Source organism: Monodelphis domestica, chromosome 5 (genome assembly GCF_027887165.1).
Source record: "Monodelphis domestica isolate mMonDom1 chromosome 5, mMonDom1.pri, whole genome shotgun sequence".
Lineage (NCBI taxonomy): Eukaryota > Metazoa > Chordata > Mammalia > Didelphimorphia > Didelphidae > Monodelphis > Monodelphis domestica.
In genome coordinates, this window is record NC_077231.1 from 317,301,369 (window position 1) to 317,316,175 (window position 14,807).

Genomic DNA, 14,807 nt, shown 5'->3' on the forward strand with positions numbered 1-14,807 from the left:
TAAACAATTGGAAAAAACATTGATTGCTCATGGGTGAGATGAGCTAACATAATAAAAATTACAATCCTACTCAAATTAATTTACTTATTTAGTGCCATACTCATTGAACTTCCCAAAAACGTTTTTACTGAATTAGAAAAAAAAAACCATAACAAAGTTCATTTGGAAGAAAAAAAGATCAAGGATATCCAGGGAAGTCATGGAAAAAAAATGCAAAGGAAGGAGGACTTGCAGTCCCAGATCTCAAACTATACTATAAAGCAGTGGTCATCAAAACAATTTGTTACTGGCTGAGACAGAAAGGAGGATCAGTGGAATAGACTTGGGGAAAATGACCTCAGCAAGACAGTCTATGATAAGCCCTAATATCCCAGTTTTGGGGACCAAAACCCACTATTTGATAAAAAAAAAACTGCTGGGAAAATTGGAAGAGAGTATGGGAGAGATTAGGTTTGGATCAACATTTCACACCCTACACTAAGATAAACTCAGAATTGGTGAATGACCTAAATACAAAGAAGGAAACTATAAGCAAATTAGGCAAACAGAGTAGTATATTGTCAGATCTTTGGGAAAGACTTTAAAACCAAGCAAGAGCTAGAAAAAAAAATCACAAAATGTAAAATCAATAATTTTGACTACATCAAATTAAAAAGCTTTTGTACAAACAAAACTAATGCATCCAAAATTAGAAGGGAAGCAACAAATTGGGAAACAATCTTCATTACAAAAACCTCTGACAAAGGTCTAATTACTCAAATTTATAAAGAGCTGAACCAACTGTACAAAAAATCAAGCCATTCTCCATTTGATAAATGGGCAAGGGGCATGACTAGGCAATTTTCAGTTAAAGAAATCAAAACTATTAATAAGCACATGAAAAAGTGTTCTACATCTCTTATAATCAGAGAAATGCAAATCAAAACAACTCTGATGTATCACCTCACACCTAGCAGATTGCCTAACATTAGAGCAAAGGAGAGTAATGAATGCTGCAGGGGATGTGGCAAAGTCAGGACATTAATGCATTGCCACAGGAGTTGTAAATTGATCCAACCATTCTGGGGGGCAATTTGGAACTATGCCCAAAGGGTGCTAAAAGACTGTCTGCCCTTTGATCCAGCCATAGCACTGTTGGGTTTGTATCCCAGAGATTATAAGGAAAAAGACCTGTACAAGAATATTCATAGCTGTGCTCTTTGTGATAGCAAAAAAATTGGAAAATGAGGGGATGCCCTTCAATTGGGGAATGGCTGAACAAATTGTGGTATATGTTGGTGATGGAATACTATTGTGCTCAAAGGAATAATGAACTGTAGGAATCCAATGTGAACTGGAATGACCTCCAGGAATGGATGCAAAGTGAGAGGAGCAGAACCAGGATAACATTGTACACAGAGACTGATACATTGTGGTACAATTGAAGGTGATGGACTTCTCCATTAGTGGCAATGCAGTGGTCCTGAACAACTTGGAGGAATCTGTGAGGAAAACCACTATCCACATTCAGAGGAAACACTGTGGGAGTAAAAACACTGAAGAAAACAACTGCTTGAATACAGAGATGGAAGGGATATGTTTGGGGATGTAGACTAAATGAACATCCTAGTGCAAACATCATTGAAATAGGTTCTGATCAAGGACACAAGTAATACCCAATGAAATTGTGCATTGGCTGCAGGAAGGGTGGGAAGAGGGGAGGGAGAGAAATAATGTGATTATTGTAACCAAGGAATAATGTTCTAAATTGACTAAATAAACTAATTCAAATGGGAAAAAAATAAGGTCAGCAAGTCCAACCCATACTTGAACAAGAATCTTTACACCCATCAACTTGTAATCATCTCATTTTGGCTTGAAGTCCTTTGGGGAAACACCTACATCTTCAGGGAGTCCACTTTATCTTGATGGGTGGATCTAACTGTTATCAAGTTTTATCAAGTTTTTGCTTTCTTAGGCTAAAATCTTGCCCAGTAACTCTGCATGTTCACATGCATGCACGCGCGCACACACACACACACACACACACACACACACACACACACACACACACACAAACACTGACCTTATAGTGATTCTTCTCTGTGGGATGAAGCAGAACAAATCTAATCCCATTTTTCAATTACAACTATTAATATGCTGAAAGAGTCATTATGAGGCCATACACAGACACATATATGAACACACACACATCCTTTAATACTACTGAGTTTTCTCCAAACAAAATATATTTAGTAACTGTGACCTAGAGTTCAAATCCTATCCATAATGTTTGCCACTTGTGCACATACATGATGTGTAGTATATATATACATCATATAATTGTCACTAAGTCACTATGTTATCTAAACCTCAGTTTCACCTGGAAAATAAAGGGTCGGATTAGATGGCCGCTGAAGTATTTTACTGCTTGAAATCTATAATCCCAGGACTCTCATAATATTTCTTCTTGATATCCCTTAATATTTTTTCTAGACAAAGACAAACAAATCTCAAGGAAAACGGAGGATTAGGCATCATTTCTGTGAGCACGGGAAGAAGACAGAGAAATGTTATAGGAGCAATAACTCTCAGAAACCGAGGCAAGGGAACTTTACAATACTGGAATGGAGACCTATTAAAAGAAAATGGTCAAATCAAGTTCTCTACCACTAGCAGAGTTGGAACTATGTGGAACATAAGCTATTTTGATCCCGATGATGGTATAAGACATGCTTATCTTTGGGAAGACTGCTTCTTTAATTTTTCTTCAAGGCCACTCCAGGCACTATATCTTGTTTCATGTGTCTCCCTAGAGTGTGGTGCAGAGCTGATTGTCCTAAGAGATAGCTCAATCCTCCAAGACCTAAAATTGGCTACGTCAGCCTCTCTCCAAGGAGCAGTTTCACTCACTTGTGAATTGAACTCCTACTGTCCTTTCAATGTCCTTGATCCTTGCACCTATATGTTTTCAATCATCAACTCAACTGTTGTCCTGAAAGCACTTAAAACCCATCATGTGAGCTTTGGCCCAGGCAGATGGGTTTATAATCCTTATTTCTGTGTCCTTAAGCCTCTGTGAATAGAGATGGTGGAAAAGTAAGGATATTTAACAGGCTGAAATACTCACCAATGGGGCTTAGAGTGAGGACAGGAGAGGTACAAAGCTTGACAAGACAAAAACTCAACTCAGCATTTTTCTTCCCCAATCCTGCTTGCCCATTACTAACTTAACAGGGTTTAGCTATAGAAGCTTAAAACATCCTTTAAGATAATGGATCATAAATCTCTCATGTTAAAGATGAGCCAACCAACACTCTCCCCATTGCCCCCTGCCGTCTTCTAAGCTCCTGTTACCATAGAGTTTCAGTATCAATTTTGCTGCTGCTATACCACACTATCCCTATATATTTAAAATACAGATTTGAATGTATAAGGTGCCAATTGACAGTAAAGACTCCAAAGCTCTGAAGCATGGAGTTCCAGAAGAGGAAACATGAATCACTGATTTCCAAGATGGTAAGTGAGGAGACCAAGGTCACATAAAGTCAATGACAGAGCTGGAATTCAAAATGATCTTCCTTCTGGTTCCTCCATTTTGGATAGTAGCCCAGACTAATCAAAGTTCATTCCTCGCTTTCTTTTGTTTCCTTTTCCAAACTTAGCCACCATGCTTAATTATAGTATCACCTTGGGATTTTTCTCAGCACCTACTGTGGCCAAAAATGCCAGATGGTTTCCTGGAAAACTCCAAACTATTGACAGCCAGTTGGTTTTCTAGGAGAACAGAAGTAGATAAAAGTAAATATTGTACAATGTCATTTGAGTTGCGATTTTCAGAAATTCTGATGTTCTAAAGAGTAAAATCAGGCTTTACCAGTGACCTTAAATCAAATGTATACTTATTCATTGTTGAGATTATAATTATAAAGTAGTTGGCAAGCTCCCTGGCATGTAGTGTTATATAAATGTTATCTATTATTGTTTAATATTATTATTTCAACAAACCATTACCTTTCATCCCTTCAGTGGAAAGGTACCACAGTGCCCAGGGCACCAGACCTGGATTCAAGAAAACCTGAGTTCAAATATGATCTCAGATACTTACTAGTTCTGTGTCCCTGGGCAAGTTATTTAACTTCTCTCTGCTTCAATTTCCTCATCAGTAAAATTGATATAATAACAGCACAACAGCTAGGGTTGTTGTGAGGATTAAATGAAATAAGATTTGTGATGTGAACCTTAAAGTAGTATCTAAATTTGAGGTTTTATGATTAAATAATTATCATCATCAGTATTATCACTCAGTTAGTAAAAACTCCTCAGGGATTATTTGTTTTTTTCTAAATCTGTACTTTACTGGGGATTCTTTTGTATATTATTTATCTCTGTATGTATACCTCCCACCATCCAAAGAATTCAAGAGTGCAGGTACCATACACTGTCTAAATTTTGTTTAACCTCAGTTGAACCTCCAAACCTACACTTATCACAGTGATTTTTGCCCACCAAGAACCTAATAAAGATTTACAGCACTGAAATGAATTGTGATGTCTTACTGAGCTCAATATTTCTCCAGACTAATGGTGAAATGTCATGTGCTTCACGTCATTAAGAACTCTATGTAATAGTTGGTATATTTGGTATTTCTCAAGAATTTTCTGAGATAAAACACTTTCACAATTCAGTAGATATGCCAATCTACTCACAAGGACATTCCTATAAAGGGAGCTCAATCCTTACTTATCTCTGCCCTTGTCCATATCTGCTTATCCTATGTGCCTCATGTCTCTGAGTTATTCTTCATGACTTTGTCTGGATCCCAATAGAGCAACTGAGTTCACAACTTAGGGTAGCCCTGCCTCTTGATTTTGGATACCTGCCATACTCTTTTCTTATCTCTCATTGCATATCCTCCCACACAGTTTCTCATTGGTAAGAGGTTATAGCCTACATACCCATCATCTACTTGTGTGCTTCCAACCAGTACTGGGTTCAGTATCTACCAAATACCATGATGTAGACTAAGGAAGTATTCATCTGCCATGAGCAAAGTGATTCAAGATTCAGTTACCTTTTCATCACTCTTTGGAAGGTCTTTATGATTCATACTTCAAAGTCTATGGTATTCTATGAACTAGAACATCCAGCATTAGTGTAAGATCAATTTTAAAATGTGGGCCTTTGTTTAAGGGATGAGCTTTTGGTCATTAAAACACTGAACAATTTCCCAAAGGCAATCCAGCCTGTTCCCTTAAACAGTTCTGGATTTGGCTCAGTATCCATCATCAGAATCTGTCCAAGATATACATACTGAAGATGGATGAACTTAGTGGTTCAGCTAACCATCCAACTGTGTGTCACTTTTTGGACAAAAGGCCTTCATGGACACTTAAACAAAACTCTTTAAAGTGATTAGAGGTCTCATTTACAAAGATCTTCAATACTCCACAGGCTGATTCAATTAACATAATGTCAGTGACAAAAAGGACCATCTGATGGAAACTTGCCATCTTCAAGAACCATTTTTTCCATTTAAAGGGAAAATTAGTTTTCTAAGCCAGATCTCCTCCATGAAGGTGGCCAACACCATATAAGGAGGGGGAAAGCACATACCCAGGTTTTATGACTCAGCAGATGTTGATAATTAGGTCATTGAACAAAGTTATCTCTCTTGTTATCTCTTTCAGAGAATGTTTTATGATTGTGTCATATGCTTAGGATACACCTTATTGGAGGAGATTCTTTAAGGAAGAATTTTACTACAACCAAATTCATTATTTCTTCTTAAAAAGAGTCAAAAAGCAATAAGAAGAGTTAGATATCACAATCTGTAATTTTTTTTGCCAAATTTTAACTGTAAAAATAAGAGACTGAGATTGAATTTCATTTGTAAAATTCAGTCTGTTTTGTTTTTATGTTTTTATACACATTGCTCTTGAACTATGTGGAGATTACTCTCATTAAAAACAGACAATTTAGTCTTATGGCTCAGGATGGATTGAGATTTTCTCAATCAACTACTTTAAGGTAATAACAAGATCATCATATTTTTCCTAAGACTTTTCTGCCCACCTTTCCTTTAAGCACCTTACTATCACAAAAAGAATACTCTTAAAGAGCAAAATTAAGTTTTCTTCATATACATTGCCTCAATAATCCTAAAGACAATTTGATGAGGTAAGGAAGTATCATTATTAACTGGAGGAAATGCAGGCACGTCAAGATGAAATGACTTGTCCATGACGCATCATCAGGCATTCAATAAACATTTATTAACTGTTTACTACTGGCCAGGAACTGAGCTAAATGCTAATGATATGACTAGAAAATGGAAGACAGCCTCTGCTCTCAAGGAAATCATACTTTAATCAGCAAAAACAATGCATATAGCATGGATCAGCTCTGGTGACAATGAAAAGTCCTGGAAATTTGAAGGATGCATCACAGAGACAGATGGCAAGACCTGCAAGCAATTAGGTTCTATCAGCATATAAGAAGAGAGTCTCCAGGGGATGGAAATGCCAGGAGAGCGTGATCAGGATTCATATTCCTTCATCTTATCTAGAGGATTGAAATTAGTAACACCAAACCAAGTGAAATGATGTGAGTGGCAATGTTCTTCCCACTTGGTTCTTCTAAGGCATTGGGTCAGGATAAAGAATATGTTTGTTCTTGGATACATTTCATGAAGTTCCACAAAGAAAAGTGAAGTTTTTTTTTTTTCTTGCTGAGGAGCTGCCCAAATCCCCAGTCCTCATTTTTGAAATGAGTGAGTTTATTTTCATTGTTGTTTAAAAACAAGTTTGCAGAGCCCTATGCTAGGGAAGCATTGGAAGTAATATGAAATTTAGGTAAGATAAAATCTCTATCCTCATGAATGTCACAGTCACTGATTGGAAGGGGGCACAAGCAAAGGTGATAATGATGATGATGATGATGATGATTAGAAATGTAGTAAATTTGCTTTGTTTGAATTAAATGCACACAGGGAACTTGCAAAGAACCCAATCTGTACTTGGGAGAAGAGTAGAAAAGTAGAAAACAAGGTAAGATTTGAATTCCAGTCTTCTCCAAATCTAGTGCTCTATCCATTCATAACATATTCCATCTATTCATAAAAAGAAATAATCTCCAAATGATTTCATCAGCGATTTTAAAAAACTGAGTGAATGTAGGTCCTAAAATATGTCATTCTACATCTCACACACACACACACACACACACACACACACACACACACACACACACTCTGCATACAATTAATAACAACCTTCAATCAGTTATTACTACTTTGCTTTGCCCACAACCACATCATTGATCTGGATCGCAGAGACTTCTCTTAGCACACACATGGAGCACCTCTACAGGGCTCAGCTAAAATACCAAATAAAACCTCAGGCTCTGTCAGGTCTGTCGTTTTTATAAATTGTTTAGACTGGAGAAACTGTGGGGGATTGTGCATTGTTCTTTTCAGATGATGGAGAAAAGAAGTGACCGTAAAAGCAAAAAACAATAAAGCTCAGTCCCTGTTTGAAGTTGTTTCATGGAAAAACATCCTCTGGACCATTTCTCTCCTCATCAACAATTCCCCTGGCCCTGGATGGCCAGGCTGCCTGGTATTTACCTTTGCTCTCTCTGGGTGGCATTCTGTGGTTATATATACAACTCAATAATCATATTTTTTAAAATGCCTTCAAAAGTGAATTCCAGAATTGCCTGCCAGATATGTATACAGTCTGGGTAACTTTAACCTGGACCATCACTTTCTAATCATCTCTGTAGTAAAAAATAAAATAAAAATGTGAGCATTTAGAGAGTGTAGCTCTCCCTAGCAAGATTCAGACTTTGAGTAAAGCCATCATCCAACCCCTGAAGAGAATTCTTGAAGTGGCTACACCTTGATGGCCATATTGATGACCACAGCTCCCCAAGCCCTCTCTGACCACATCACACTCTCCATAAGCCCCAAATCCAAATACCTCCCTTTCAGCTTCTCCTCTGGATTTCCCACACATAATGTAACCCAGACCTCACCTTCAGCTCTCCTGAGACCACTTTGGAAGCCAGCTCGATGACACAGCCAACAGCCATGCGTGCAGCAGCAGACGAGTGAAGCTCGTTCCAAATGGTGTCACTGTCCACCTGAGCAAACAGTGGGGAGGGGGGGAAGAGAGAGAGAGAGAGAGAGAGAGAGAGAGAGAGAGAGAGAGAGAGAGAGAGAGAGAGAGAGAGAGAGAGAGAGAGAGAGAGAGAGAGAGAGAGAGAGAGAGAGAGAGAGAGAGAGAGAGAGAGAGAGAGAGAGAGAAGAGGTGGGCAGGGGCAAGGGAAGGAGAGCATAAGAGAAAACAAATCAGTGAGGGAGGGCTGGCAGCTGGACAGCCAACACACAATAACATTAGTCTTCCGTCTTGGCCAGCTGAAGGGGCCTTCTGGACATGGCTTTGCTTAGACTTTTTCTCTACACTGGCTTCTCCAATGGAAACACATTCCAGTCATGCCTCACTGCTATTCCCTGTTTAGATTTCTCATTACAAATAGCATTACAGAGGCCGGATCTGGCCTCATTACAGGACCCTTAGACACCAGTTCCCCAGTAGAAGACACATTGAAAGTAAAGGGCCCTTAGCTATACATAAAAATAGGATTTACAAGTGGTAGAGAGGAAAATTCAAATATGTCTCTGGCTGTAAGTTTATGGGAAGCCAAAGACAGTTATTAGGAAGGCTCCACAGTAGCTAGCAGTCAAGAGGAAGCAGCCATTTCATTACATGTACCCTACCCAAAAGGAAGGAATGTGCTGTCCTGCAAACCCAGAGTAAGCCCACTTCAAAGGTCAGGTCTGAAGAGCAGACAGACAGAGAGATTGCATTCTCTAAGTGGAAGCTGGCACAACCAGGGCTGATGGGTGCCAGGGATCACAGGAAACTGGAAATACAGTCAGTTGCTTATTAAAATTCATCCTTGTTTCTATGCCTGAGGAAATTATCCAAACAAAGCATGTAGCTATATTTCTTCCAAATTAGGCTTTGCAAAAGTGTTCTTCAATCGACCTCTTTTTTAGCCATCAAAGAGAAACACCTGCCTAAATCTTGGAATAGAAAAGAGAAGAGCCTAGAACTTTGAAAACCAGGAGGAGAAATGAATGATTAGTGAGAGCAGATAAAGTAGGGCTTGAGAAGCTTCAGATAGCAGACTTTCTTAAATAGCCCGTGGAGGGAATGTCTATAAAATACAAACATGGAATGTTTATGGGTTTCTGCAACAGCCAAGGGATGAGCAAGCCTTCTGGATCATCATTTCTCAAATTCATGGAGTCTTTATGACAATGAAAGTGTCTTATAACTCGGAAAATTACTCTAGGCTAGTCATGCTCTAGAAATTACTGCGACGTGGAGGAACTCAAAAAGGACAAAACATAAATGAACTCCAACATTAAGGCCCTCAAGTTACAGAAATCACTGCATTGTGACGCTGTAACTCTAAATATAGCATTCTCTCTCTCCCTCTGTCTCTGTCTCTGTCTGTCTCTCTGTCTCTCTCTCCCTCTGTCTCTCTGTGTCTCCCTCTGTCTCTGTTTGTCTCTCTGTCTCTCTCTCCCTCTGTCTCTGTCTCTCTCTGTGTCTCCCTCTGTCTCTGTCTGTTTGTCTGTCTGTCTCTCTCTCACCTCTAGTCAAAGATAACCTTTCAACCAGCAAGAAGGCATTCTTCTCTAAGGTCTTTGCTATTTTATACAATGCAAGTGGGTGGAGGAATACAAGTTGACACCAATTCAGCCATATCATTGGTCAAAGAGAGATGATTCTTTCTTAATTTTGTGCATCTGGTGAGTCCTCAGGAGGTATGGCCCGAAGTCAACACCAGATGTTTCTAATTCCATTGTCAAGACATCCCTGAAAGATGTTTTTTTGCATATGGCCACCTCAGTGACATCGCACTAACCCAGCCCATTTGCCTTCTAGACTTTGTACTACAGAGACAATGGACCTCTGTGTATAGTAGTAGCAGAAAATTAGACTCACAATATGTGTCCTCAAGGGGCTTATAGTCTACCACTCATTTGATGCCCTACTTGCTGAATGATTGCTAATTTAACTAAATATTAATTTTTAAATGGTCAAAAGTTAGGATCCTTTTTTAGTAACAACAGAAATATTGAAACAGCAATATCGACTATTTTTAAAAAATGATTTACAGGTACTTGTTAAGAGGCATTAATACAGCCAATGTATAATTAAGTATTATGTAGACATATTCACAGGATGCTTCTACCAATTAAAAGCCAGTGATCAAACATAAAAAGTGGTTCCGTGGCTGCTGAAAGGGAGTTAAACACAGCTTGACGACATGTCAGGCTTAAAAAAAGCTGGCTGCCTTGGAGGAGCAGTGATTCATTGTTCGGACTGTTGGTTGACTAAAAAATGTGACCACAGTTTAGGAGTGTGTGTATCCACCCTACAAAATGGCTGCTCCTTTTGAAACATGAGAATGGGGTTCCTAGCAATTGAGCGCTGGATAGCGTCCTTTGCCAAAACCATAGCTTTCACAGTTTCCTTTTCTGCTGTGACTTAGACACAGAATTGTAGCAACACTATCACAAGATATCAACAGGTCTGGGCTGAGCAAGGGGGCAAGAAAATATTTCCTACATGAACAGCTTTGGTGAGAGATCTTCTAGTCCTTCATGAACCTAATGCTCCTTTATATACAGGCCGAAGCCCTCACTCATACCGTATTTCTTTTGAAAATTTTGAAATTTTCTTTAATTTTTTAAAAATTTTGATCCTTCCCCACATAAAGTTTTCCCTGCAAGAACTGCACTTTTGAGAAAGCTTAGAATATGGCCCACAAGACAAGGTTAATAGTTTCCCAGCTCAAGAAAATCAGAGACTAGAACAAGGAATGTTCTGATCAAAAGTCAAGGGAGATCGTTACTAACATGACAGCTGGGGATCAGTGTGGAGTGCTGTCCAGTCTTAATTTGACCATTTCTGAAGAATGTTCCCCCTAAAACCTTGCTTCCTTAGTAAATGGAAACACTAAGAGAATGGGTGCTATTTGAGTTAATGAAGAAGAAAAAAGTGGAACTATGAAATGAGACACTTTGGGGGTAGCTAAGTGACTCAGGAGACTGAGAGTCAGGCCTAGAGATGGGAGGTCCTGGGTTCAAATTTTGAGTTAGACATTTCCTATCAATGTGACTTTAGGTAAGTCACTTAACCCCTTTTGCTTAGCCCTCTCTGCTCTTCTGCTTTGGAACCAATATATAGTATTGATTCTATATCAAGATCCTGTTGAAGGAATTAACCAAATCAAGATGGATTAATTGATAAAATTCTATCTATTAATGCAATTCAGTACCACATTTATATATTACTTTAAATACTTACCTTCTATCTTGAAATTGATACTGTGTCAATTCCAGGGAGAAGAGACTTAAGGGCTAGGCAATTGGGGTTAAGTGACATGTCCAAGGTCATACAGTTAGGAAGTGTCTGGGGCTAGATTCCAACCCAAGACCTCTCATCTCCAGACCTGGTGCCTATTCAATGTGCTACCTAGCTGTCCCTAATACCATATTTATTATTATTTTATATTATTATTATATATTATTATTATTAATACAATATTATATTATTATATAATACCATATTTATTAAATATAACTTATGTGGAAAGCTCAGTGCTAGGAAAAATGTAATGATGAAATAAAACCAAGTCACTGCCATGATGGAGCTTACAATCTTTAGGTTTTGTCCTGTGCTATGTTGAAAATACAGTCAAAGCTGTCCCTGAAATACCTCATGATGAACTCAACCCTTACTAGAATATTAAATACAGCTTGTGGCAGGGACAGTTTCAAGCATTGGCAAAAAGAAATGAGGTACCTGGAAAATAGGTACACAAGCTCACACACACACACACACACACACACACACACACACACACACACACACATTTCCACACATTTCCCCCACTGCCCTAATTCCATGTCTCTCATCCCTGTTGGAAAGGAGGTACACTATGAAAGGGACAAAGGCATGCTGTCCACATCAGGGAAACTTCTTCCAAAACTTGGGTTATTTCCAAATCTCTGAGGTATACTTAGGTTTCCCTTCCTCTTATAGAAGATCCAGACCATCAGCAGACGTGAAACTGCCATATAAATCCATCTAACCTGGTCAAAGAACAACAATTACCTTTCTCCTATCTAAATGTCCCTGGTATAACCTAAGCCAACTACTTTGGACCTTCTGCTATCCACTATGACCAGTGCTGAATATCAGGCTTGGCCAATACTCTCCACCCCCAGATCTGGCTCATCATTCAGTGTACATTCTATACACTGTGATGAAGAATTTTTTTACCTTATTTCTCAGAGGACAAACATGCTATGCTGAACACACCACCCTGGAGCCATACAGAACTGAGACAGGAGGCAACAATGAAGACAAAAAGCCCAAGAATAGAAATAGATTTTCTTGTTTCTTCTTACTCTTGCCTCCATCTCCCTTTACTTCATTCTTTGATCGATGTCATCAGAAAGCATCCTCCCAAGCCTCTGAGAAACAGTGTCAACCTCCATTCCATTAGGTAATCCTTTCTCACCCCTTTTCACCAGGGTTATTCCTCATGATTCCCATTCCACCTCCCAGCTGAATGTCCATTCAGGTCTGTAACTGTCTCCTTCCTCACTTAAATATCTTGAAATGTCTTATTTCCATCAAGGCTCAGCTCAAGGGCTTCCTTCCTCAGGAAGCTTTTCTTGATTTTCTTTCACTATTAATGTCATCCTCAATCCCAATTTTCCTTGTATTTATTATATATATATATATATATATATATATATATATACACACACACACACACATATATATATTCATTTATGTATGTGCTATCTCCTTAAGAGAATACAAACTCCTTGAAGGCAAAGATAATGTCATTTTGGTTTCTACATCCCCCTTTTCAGCTTAAATCTGGTGTAGGGTATGAGTTCAATAAATATGTATTGATTGACATCAGGCACATCACAGTGTCCATGAATGGACAGACAAAAAAGCCAGGAAAAACAACTGCAAATTTGTGTGATTATGATGACAAAACTTGGCTCCAGGGAAGATGTGAAAAAAATTTACATCCTTCCTTTCTTTACAGAAGTAAAGGACTATGGGCATAGTAAATCACATTGATAGTCAGATTGGGTTGCTATGTTGATAATTTTGCTGAACTGCTTTCTTCCCCTTCTTTCTTTTTCTTTGCTAAAATGTATAATCTTGTACAGAGAAGAATGGGGAGGACATATTTGCAATGGATATTATATGTAAATAACAACTTATTTTTAGGATACAGAAATCCTGTCCTTTCCTGGGTCCAAGTTTTTGCATAACCCAATATCCTAGGCCTACAATATCTTCACTAGAGCCATGTCCATTTGTCAAAATGTGCAACCTCTTCAAGGTTCAGTTAAAGATCAAACTTTACCTCTTATATTTCCCTCACTCTCTGACCCCCTCCCCCCTTGCCCATAGATACATTATCATTTCTTTTCAGATTCTTGGATCATTGAAGCATTGATTTAGAGTTACAATTTGTAATTCTCTTCTACACAAATCACAGTATTATTTTACCTGATTTTGTGTATATCTATATATGTATGTCTCTACACAGTCTCCCTGAATGCAGGCACCAAGTCTTCAACTCAATAAATATTTATTATTATTTAAATTAATTTTTAATATTAATACTTAAAAAGCAGAAAAATTACTCTGTTAGACATTAGATCTTAGAGATAGAGCCTGAAGGGGCCTTAGAGTTCATCTAGTTCAACTCTTTCCTTTTCTAAATAAGGAAACTGAGGCCAGAGAGAATATGACTTGCCCAAAGTCACTCAGGTTATATAAGTGGAATACCTTAGATTTGAACCCATATCCTCTGATTCTAAACCCAGAACACACTGCCTCAAGGGAATAATGATTGAAAACTAATACTGGCATTTCCATGGAGAAGCTTAAATTCTACAGAAGGGGATGAGACAAATAAATCACTTGAGTAAATACAAGGTGGTTTGATGAGAGAGAGCAAAGCTAAAAGCTCTTAAGATAAGGGATGACTTTCCTGCAGGAAGTCGTGTTCATCTGTTCCATTCTTGCCTTTGTTCCTGGCACTCAGCACAGTATTTGGCAAGGAGGCACTGAAATGCTCGGAGAATTGAAATTAATAGAATTGAACTGATCTGAAGATATGCATTTTCCAGGACTGGGCACAGAGCCTGGTACACAAAAGTGCTTCATTGATATTTGTTGACTTTCAAGGGGGACTTTATGCCCCTGACTTCCCAAACCTGGAATCCCTAAGTAGGCTGCCTGGGCCCATCATTGTATCTCACTATTTGGTCCAGCGCTGTTCATTTAAACATGAGCAGCAACAGAGTCCTGGCCTTCTGACTCTGGGCCACCGACTGACACGAGCCAGCACTCTCTGATCTGGCTCAGAATAAATATGTTTTGGTCCCTGTTGGCAGCTCAGAAAGTGAATAATCTCACAGAAAGAAAGGCGAGGACCCTCCCTGGGACCTGTAGGTGAACTTTCATCTCCATCCATCCACATAGAAGCAAGTGTTTCTTCCAGGAAGGACTTTCAGTCAAGAGGGAAAGCAGTGAGGTTCCCAAAGTCTTGGCAAGCTTCCCACGGGCTGCTTTCTTTTCTGTGGCTCATCAAAGACTCAGAATCATCCATGATAATGGCAGGAGCCAGAGAACAACCCCAGTCTGAGAGCTCCAGGTGTCAGACACATATGGATTGAGTTCTATCAGTTTCCTCCATGAACT

General features: G+C 38.8%; 1 protein-coding gene across 9 annotated transcripts in view; it reads right to left on the reverse strand.

Annotated features, from left to right (window-relative positions):
* Positions 1–14,807, reverse strand: part of HDAC9 (histone deacetylase 9) — a 777,497-nt gene that overhangs the window by 270,498 nt on the left and 492,192 nt on the right. For all 9 annotated transcript variants that reach the window (XM_056800543.1, XM_007505411.3, XM_056800542.1 and 6 more), the window contains one exon: positions 8,017–8,124. In XM_056800543.1, coding sequence (XP_056656521.1) covers positions 8,017–8,124 — 108 coding nt within the window. The remainder of the gene's footprint in view (positions 1–8,016; positions 8,125–14,807) is intronic.